General features: G+C 58.2%; 1 protein-coding gene across 1 annotated transcript; it reads left to right on the forward strand.

Moving 5' to 3' along the window:
* On the forward strand, nt 1-8,065 carry HCRTR1 (hypocretin receptor 1). The gene is made up of 7 exons (XM_059135969.1): nt 1-205; nt 393-571; nt 1,897-2,140; nt 2,602-2,717; nt 4,165-4,397; nt 5,496-5,617; nt 7,245-8,065. The coding sequence occupies exons 1-7, from the start codon at nt 1-3 to the stop codon at nt 7,433-7,435; spliced, it is 1,290 nt and encodes a 429-aa protein (XP_058991952.1). The 3' UTR covers nt 7,436-8,065.
* Nucleotides 8,066-9,009: the final 944 nt, after the last annotated feature.

Below are 9,009 nucleotides of genomic sequence, written 5' to 3' on the forward strand. Positions count from 1 at the left end.
ATGGAGCCCTCGGCCACCCCAGGGGCCCAGACTGGGACCCCCACTGGCGGCGGGGACCCATCACCATCCCTGGTGCCTCCTGACTACGAAGACGAGTTCCTGCGCTACCTGTGGCGTGATTATCTCTACCCAAAGCAGTATGAGTGGGTCCTTATCGCTGCCTACGTGGCTGTGTTCCTTGTGGCCCTGGTGGGCAACACGCTGGGTAGGTGTTTAGGTCCCAACGGTGCTGCGGACTTCCCCTGGGCACTGGCAGGGGTCCTGGGCCTGGCTTCTCTCTCTCCCTCCCCATCTCCCCTTGGCTTGGCAGTGTGGGGGCTGGGTAGCACGGCTCTGCACAACCCCCCCGCCCCGCCTCACGTCCCCCTCCTCTTCCCACCCCTGCCCTGCAGTCTGCCTGGCTGTCTGGAGGAACCACCACATGAGGACAGTCACCAACTACTTCATCGTCAACCTGTCCCTGGCTGACGTGCTTGTGACAGCCATCTGCCTTCCGGCTAGCCTGCTGGTAGACATCACTGAGTCCTGGCTCTTCGGTCATGCCCTCTGCAAGGTCATCCCCTATCTACAGGTGAGCTCCACCCAGGTGCTGTCTGTCACCCCTCTGTCACCCCAAGTACAAAAAACCATGGCCTTGCATAGACCTCAGCAACACTTGGACTTGCCTTTCAGACAGGATGCAGTGGCTCAGTTCCTCTGCTGTGTCGTCCTCTCCTGTCATTAGGGCCCGGCCACAAGGCCTGACACTTGGAGACACAGGCCCGGTCCACACACTCATATAGAGATCCCCACCTGGTCACACCCGCAGACCCACGCGCACATAGCCACTGGACACACGTGCAGTCACCTCCACTCACCAGGAGAGGGGCACAAGCCCACGGTGACAGGCACAGATGCGTGCTAGGCCTGCTCCCTGGTTCCCAGGGGGCTGGTGTGAGGAGCCTACCCCTGGCCAGGGCCTTCCATCCCCCAGCGGCAGGGATCAGGTTGTCCAGATGTGGTGGGGGTTGGGGGAAGAGACCTAGCCAGAGGCCAAGATGCACCCCAGAGGGCAGGGTTCCCTCCCAGAGGCAGCCTCCACCTCCACTTCTGTTCCTAGGCTCATATCTGCCTCCCTCAGGGAGGCTCTTTCCTCACAGCCCCGGGGAAGGGAAGACATCCCTGGGCAAAGAGAAATGCCTCTTGGATTTTTTTTTTTTTTTAAAGATTTTACTTATTTATTTGAAAGACAGAGATCATAGGTAGGCAGAGAGGCAGGCAGAGAAAGAGAGGAGGAAGCAGGCCCCCCCCCCGCTGAGCAGAGAGCCCGATGCGGGGCTCCATCCCAGGACCCTGGGATCATGACCTGAGCTGAAGGCAGAGGCTTTATTTAACCCACTGAGCCACCCAGGTGCCCTGCCTCTTGGATTTTTAAGATTTTCCACTCAACAGATTAATGCTGCGAACACTGACAATAAAGACAGGGTGGGGAGGAAATGCACCTTAGGCAAATTATTTAACCTTCCTGTGCCTCAGTGTCCTCCTCTGTAATGTGGGGTGAGAGTATGCACCATGGGGTTGTTGTGAGGATAATGAGAACAGTGCCTGGCACGTAGTAGGTCCCATTAAGTTACTATTCATGGTAGGGAAGCACCCACTATGGGCCAGGTCTCGACCTGGACATTTCTCACCCGTGATTTCATGGATTCTCGCAAGAATCCTGAAGGTGGAGGACATGTTCCCATTCCTCAGACGAGCCTCCGAGAAGGTGAGTGATTTGCCCAAAGCTCCATAAGCCGTGAGCAGTGCAGTGCAGTCAGGATGGACACCTGGCGTTTCGGGACTCCATGCCCCATCACCCACCCCATGTCTGTGGGTGGCCTCCAAGGGGACTGACGCTGTGTGCCCATGGGGCAGGCCGTGTCTGTGTCGGTGGCAGTGCTGACTCTCAGCTTCATCGCCCTGGACCGCTGGTACGCCATCTGCCACCCGCTGCTGTTCAAGAGTACTGCGAGGCGTGCCCGTGGCTCCATCCTGGGGATCTGGGCTGTGTCCTTGGCCATGATGGTGCCCCAGGCTGCCGTCATGGAATGCAGCAGCGTACTGCCTGAGCTAGCCAACCGCACCCGGCTCTTCTCTGTCTGTGATGAACACTGGGCAGGTAATGGTGGGGGCCTCGAACAGGAGGCCCTGGAGTGGGCGCCTCCTGGATACGTACCCCTAGGACAGGCATCTGTCAGTATACTTATGGGGCGGGCACTCCCAGGGTGGAGTGTTTTCTCCCAAAAGGACACCCTCGGAGCTGGCTTCTATAAGGTTACCCTTCCAGGGCGGGTGACCCCTTGATGGACGCCATCCAGCAGGCATCTAGCAAGGACACCTCCAAAGCGGGTATCTCCTCTAGTCTAGACACCTGTGAGGGCTCCCTCCAGGATGGACACCCACCGGCTGGGCAACTGCAGGGTCAGAGAGACCCTCTCTGTCATGGTGTCTATAAGAGGCCCAGCTGCTTGCTTTGACTGTACGACTCCAGATGGGGCAGGGGGGCTTTGCTAAGTGGAACAGGCTGGAGGACCCCAGAAGGGGAGCGTCTCTTGCCCTTGTTTCTCTTGACCCCTACAGATGACCTCTACCCCAAGATCTACCACAGTTGCTTCTTCATTGTCACTTACCTGGCCCCACTGGGCCTCATGGCCATGGCCTATTTCCAGATCTTCCGCAAGCTCTGGGGCCGCCAGGTGAGACCCACTCTGGTGTCCCTGTCTGGGCTGGTGGGGAGGAAAGGGGTCCTGGTCTGAGGGAACAGAAAGAATCTGCCATCCCTGCTGCCACCAGAGAGAGGTTAGGCCCAGGGACAGGTCAAAGTCAAGGCCAAAGCACTGGGGCTGACCCTGCAACCGAATGTTAACTGACACTGGCTTCAGTATCTAAAATCTCATCATTGTTCTGAGCCCAGTAGCTGCCCTTCATTGCACTCGGTATTTCCAGCTAGTCTTGCCTCCTCTCAACCCTCGTATATTGTCCCCAACTGAATGTATGAGAGAACGGAGTCCCAGAGAGGCAAAGCCTCTTCTCCCAAACCCCTCAGCCAGCCAGGGGAAGAGCAGTGGCATTCTAATGCCCACGTTGGCCCCACAACAACATTATCTCTGCGTTTTTGCCAAATTCGGCCCTTGGCTCCCAACGTCTTCACAACAACCTAAGCACAGAAGCAGTAGAACCCCCACTGCCAACTTGCCACAGCTGACGGGTGGCAGAAGCTTTCTGGTTCCGGGGCCTGCCTGCTGGCCTCTGTTACAGACCCACCAACAGCAGGTTCTGGGAGACGGGGGGGTTATTGTGGGGGGAGGGGAGTGCTCAGAGGTTCTGGGTACCAGGGGGCTAAGTTCTGGATCCTGTGCCTGGGCAAGGAGAGGATGCAAACCAGAAGGTGACCAGCCTGCAGTCCACCAGCACCTGCCCTCTGCCCTATAGCTCCCCAGTCCCGATGGCAAGAGTCACTATCCTCCTCTAATAGATGAGAAAACCAAGGCTCGGGGCAGGAGAGTGGGTTGAGTGAGCTCACACAGGTCATGAGCCGCTCAGCTGGCCCTAGCCCCTAATTTTCCTCAACTGTAGCCCTGTGCCCCTCTTTTGGGGGGTGATTCATGTGTCCAATGGTGTGAGAGGCTTCAAGGATATCTATGGCTGCTTCTGAAACCTGGACCCCTCCCAGGTTTCTCGGCCGTGACGGAGGCAGGGACTGTGCTCTGAGGCTCCGGTCATTCCGTGCCGCTCACCTGCTCGCTCCTTGCCCAGGCCTTTCCGGGGTCAGGCACAGGCGAGGTGGGGGGCACAACTCACCCACCACCCCTCCCCCCAGGACGGGAAGCGATAGCCTAAGGAGGATGGAGGGGTAGCTCGGGAGAATGTTCTAGAGTCTTCTGCCTCTCTGAGGTTTGGTTCTTTCATCAGTAACTGAGGGCCAGGAAGCCCCTTCCCCAAAGGCACACTGTGGGGCGTTCACAGTGAGCTCCTGAGAGCTTCAAGTTCACGGGCCCCCTCCGGCCCCGAGTGTCGGTCTTCATCATGAATATTAGGTTTCTTCCCTTGGCCCACTTCCAGCCTGCCCCAGGGTACAACACCCCCCCACACACACACACACCACCCACCGCTGCTCTCTCTCTTTCTCTCTGTGCCGGCCAGATCCCCGGCACCACATCGGCCCTGGTGAGGAACTGGAAGCGGCCCTCAGACCAGTCGGACGACCCGGGGCAGGGCCTGAGCGCAGAGTCCCCGCCCCGGGCCCGGGCCCGGGCTTTCCTGGCTGAGATGAAGCAGATGCGGGCGCGGAGGAAGACGGCCAAGATGCTGATGGTGGTGCTGCTGGTCTTTGCCCTCTGCTACCTGCCAATCAGCGTCCTCAATGTCCTCAAGAGGTGAGAGCGTGAGGGGACAGCTGGTGGCCTCTCTCTGCTTGGGGAAAAGAAGGGCCTTAGTCCACTTTGTGGCCTTGGAGGCAGGTTATTTCCCTTCTCGGAGCCTCCCAGCCTCAATTTCTTGCCTGCAAACTGTGAATAACGCCTGCCTGCCTGTGAGGGGATTATGAAAATTCCTCCATCTCTTCTCTCAACTATCAGCTCCCCGTGGGGGTGGGGGGCAGGGAGCAGGGAGCACAGTGACCACGTGCACAAGACAGTCTCTGCCTTCTTGGAGGCGACATCTAGTGGGACAGAGAAATAAGTCTCCACCATACGGGCAGGGAGGGATATCGCGATGAAGACCAAATAGGGAAAGAACACAGAGTGAAGGTGACGAGTTAGTGGGGTTTTGTGTGTTTATTTTTTCATCTTTTTTTTTTTTTTAGATACAAGGGTTAAAAAAAAAAGGCTCATCTGAGGAAATGACATTTGGCAGGGACGTGAAGGAAGGGGGGAAACCAAGGGACCAGGCCAGCGGGTGTCTGGAGGAAAGCACTGGAAGCGGAGGGAACACGGGGTTCAGCAAGTGAGGGGCTGCAGGGCACAGGAGGGAGCAGCGGGCTGTCTGTCAGGAGCCAATCTCAGTGTGAGCTTGTGCTTGGCCATTTCCTGGATTACTTCCTGTGATCTCGGGCATGTCATTTTGCTTCTGGGCACCTCCCTAACTGAACAATGGATGATGTCTTGCTTGACTCCTCATGTTGCTGCAAGGGTGGGTGAGGAAGTGGGTGGGGGTCCCAGGGGATCTGAGAGCCGGTGAATGAGCAGATGGACGCTGGTCCCTGTCCCGACAGCCACCCTGGTTACACTCTCTGTGCTCAAGACCTCAGACCTAAAGGCCCAGGAAAGGGTCACCTGGTGGGACAGAAGGGGCAGTGAGAACTCTTCCGCTCGATAGCCGCTAGTGAGCTGTGTGACCTTGGTCAACTCACTTCCCCTTTCTGAGCCTTAGGCTTTCCTTTGTTTTAGATAAGGACAGTGACTTCCACCCAACAAAAATGGGAACATGTGCACACACTTCTACCCCATTTCTGACTGTCCTCCCCCTGGTCCTAGGGTGTTCGGGATGTTCCGCCAAGCCAGCGACCGAGAAGCCGTCTATGCCTGCTTCACCTTCTCCCACTGGCTGGTGTATGCCAACAGCGCTGCCAACCCCATCATCTACAACTTCCTCAGTGGTGAGCGGGCTGGAGAGGCAGGGGGTTGGGTGGGGAGGGGTGCGGCAGTCTTCGGGACAACAGTCTGCACACCCCAAGCCAGGCTGAATAAAGGGATGGCAGGAGGGGATGTCCCTGCTCCCGCCTGGGGATCTTGAGCTGGCTCTGGGAACTCCTATTTGGGAGAGACCTGGCCCTGATCAGGAGCCCTGGTCTAAGTGGGAGACACACCAGAACCTCTAGTCGGCCCTGTCTGGCCAACACAGGCTCCGGGGGAGCCAGGCCTATGGGAAGAGGGCCCGGGAGCTCCCGCCCGAGAGGATGACTGTATAACCAAGTCATTTGGGTAAGGGGGTATCACAAGCAGAGGCAGCCCAGGACCAGGGAGGGCTTCCCCATGCCCAGCTAGACACGAACTGGCAGAGCCGCCAGAATGTGGGGGGCTGTCCCTGGATCCATCTGTCTCCAATACCAGCCTTCTTGCTCCCCTGTCTAGAAGTTCAGTCATCCCCAGTCCCCTAGCCCCAACCCAGGCCGCACCCCCCTGCTGTCCCACTGTGTGCACCTCCTGCCCCAACAGGCTCCGGGTGGTAACACCTCTGCTCACGGACCCACCTGGGCTTAGCAGAAGTGTGGCTTACGAGGCCTCTGGCTGCAGAACTAGGCCTAACAAGCTGTCCAGATGCCTATTCAAGCCTGGGAACAATGATCTTCGGGAAAAGGCTGAAGGAGGGGCTGGGGGTCCATATCCTAACCCTCACTGAGACTAAAGAATTAGTCCCCGAAGGCTAGCTGGCGGTCTCCAGCTCAGGGGGGAGAATAGAAGATATAAGGGCTGCCGCAAAGGCGGCAACCAGACTTCCTGCCAGGCATTCCTGTCTTATGTTCATTTACTGAGCACCTACTGTGTGCCTGGCCCTCTGCTGGGGCCCGAGGGAGGCTTGCTGGCGGACGAAGTGTGGTCAAGGAGTTTTCTGCTCCAGACACCATCTGTTTCCTTGGTGTCCTTTGGCTGACCGAGCTGGCTGTGGTAGTCCCTTCTTCCCTACTCTGTTGTCCCCTTCAAGAGAAGGGCTCCGGAATGAGAACTGGGCCTGACTTTTGGCTGGGGGACCTTGGGCAAGTCGCTGCACCTTTGTGCGTCTCACCTATGAAGTAAGGATAAAGGACGCCAGCCTCTCGGGGTGCTGGGGGAAGCAGGGGAGGAGCGGTGCGTGGGGCAAAGTGGAGGTGCCCCTCACAGGGCCTCATGCAGGCTGCTGCTGTCCTTCCCATCACTGTGGGGCACGGGTGGGGATAGCCTAGCCATAGCCATGAGTCCGAGCCCCTCCCCCTCCCCACCAAGGAGGGCAGCGGTGGCCCCAGGCCCCGGAACCAGACACCACATTCTGAGCCAGGCTCAGAGCCAGAGTGCAGTCAAGGAATCAGATGAAAATTGCATTTCTCCTTGGGAACTGCTCCGGGGCCTCTGTTCTCACTCTCCCTGGCAATGCCAAGGTCGCCTTTGGGGCTTTCTTCCTCCCAGCTCTCCCCTGCCCTCCCGCCCCCTCACAGGCAGCTTGGCTGGAGCTTCGTGGGTGTTCCTGGGCCCAAGGACCTTCCTGCTTCATCCATCTCCTTATGGCTGTGTCTTCTGTCTCCAACCAAGGCAAATTCCGGGAGCAGTTTAAGGCCGCCTTCTCCAGCTGCCTGCCTGGCCTGGGTCCCTGCGACTCTCCGAAGGCCCCCGGCCCCCGCTCCTCTGCCAGCCACAAGTCCTTGTCCTTGCACAGCCGGTACTCCGTCTCCAAAGTCCCCGAGCACGTGGTGCTCACCAGTGTCACCACGGTGCTGCCCTGAGGTGTCGCCCTGGTGGCTCCCGAGGGGGAGGTGGTACGAGCTGCTTCCTGCCTGGGCTGCTCCCCTGACTCTTGTGGAGACTGCTGGATGCAATGGGAGGCCAGGGCTCCAGACCTGGTTTTCTGCCTGTTTAACTCTGGGCAAGTGACTTCCCTTCTCTGAGCCCTGTCTCCTAAGCAGGATTGATGGGAGGATTAAGCATGCTCGAGAAAGCAGAAAGCTCGTTGTAGATTGTGAAGTGTTGTGGATGGGATTATCCTATTCCTCCCACATGGCTGTGCCCCACAGTCTCATCCATCCCTATCATCCTTCCGCAGCTCGGCCTTCCTCCCAAAGATCTCTCTCCCACCCAATTACAGGCCTTCCCTGGAGTCTGTTGTAAGGGTCCTGGCGGGCAGTGCCATCTGGCCCAGCGGCTCCAGCGGAAAGCCCAGCTGCTCTGAGGCCCACATGAACGAATCGGGGTCCAGGCTTTCCCTGGTAGGAACACAGCCCCATCCTGGCCACGTGCTGTGTGCACCGCAGACTGGACCCCGTCGGCTTTCTGGTGTGCTAGAACACTCTCCGTGTGGCCATTTGGCATGGAGGCCAGCAGCCTGAAGCAATTGTAATTAAAAGCCTGGCACTGAATGTTCCTTTTCCTTGTCATTGCACAAAATCTGTGCTGCTGAGGTGAGGAGAGAGATGGTGGGGAAGCTTGGGGTAGGAGAAGACCAGGCAGCACTGGAATGCTATGATCTGCTGACCACCGCTCACCCCTCCCAACACCCTGGATCCCAGATGGGCTCTGAGCCCAGATTCAGAGCACATGCATTACTGCCTCCTGCAGGACCTGGGTCCTGGACACAACTGTCTGCTGTGACAGTTCTGGCCCCAGTGGCCTACGGGAGGTAAGGGAGATGTGGGGGCAGACAGCGGGGTTAACAGACTGATTTACTATTATCTTCACCTTCTTGGAAGTCAGGCTTGCATTTATTTTCTATGAACTCACAGGATAAAAAGAGCCCCAAACGTGCTCCATCTGCCACCAAGATGATTAGAGGGCTGCCAGAGGCCCTGCCCCTCGTTGCCAGGGCGGGAAGTGGAGTGCGGGCTTGAGGAGAGTTCCGCTGACGGGCGGGAGACATCTGGCAGGGGCCAGCTCAGCTGTGCGTGCCCCCTGGCTCTGCTTGATTTGATGAATGGAGCTCCGGGCTCCCTCTGACCTCCCCCACCAAAAAAATGGGGCAAAACCATGGTCCTGCCGGGGCCCCGGCCCAGAGATGCTTAAGCGCCCCTCCTCTTAGGCATCACACTTCTCCTAGAGCAGGTGGAAGGTATGGCCTAAGGATGTTGTCCACTCTCTGGGCGACTCTCCAACCCAGTGCTTGTGGCCATTTCCACGGATGCCCGGGTGCTGCCTGGTGGGACAGGCCACCCTGCTCCTTCCTCGCTCCTGTTGGCCTTGCGATCCCAAGCTGTGGGCCAAGTTTCATGTAGCCAGGCTCGGAGGTGCACTGTGCAGAATGGTGTGTGACAGCAGGCTCCCAAGCTTGGAACCAACCATACCCACGAGGACCAACCCCGGTCTGGGC

Source organism: Mustela lutreola, chromosome 10 (assembly GCF_030435805.1).
Source record: "Mustela lutreola isolate mMusLut2 chromosome 10, mMusLut2.pri, whole genome shotgun sequence".
NCBI classification, from domain to species: domain Eukaryota; kingdom Metazoa; phylum Chordata; class Mammalia; order Carnivora; family Mustelidae; genus Mustela; species Mustela lutreola.

Excerpts from the sequence above, each read along its gene's own strand:
- HCRTR1 (XM_059135969.1), top strand. The coding sequence starts at position 1 with ATGGAGCCCTCGGCCACCCCAGGGGCCCAGACTGGGACCCCCACTGGC. Across the intron at positions 572-1,896 it reads AGGTCATCCCCTATCTACAG|GCCGTGTCTGTGTCGGTGGC; the intron begins GTGAGCTCCACC and ends CCCATGGGGCAG. Across the intron at positions 2,141-2,601 it reads CTGTGATGAACACTGGGCAG|ATGACCTCTACCCCAAGATC; the intron begins GTAATGGTGGGG and ends TGACCCCTACAG.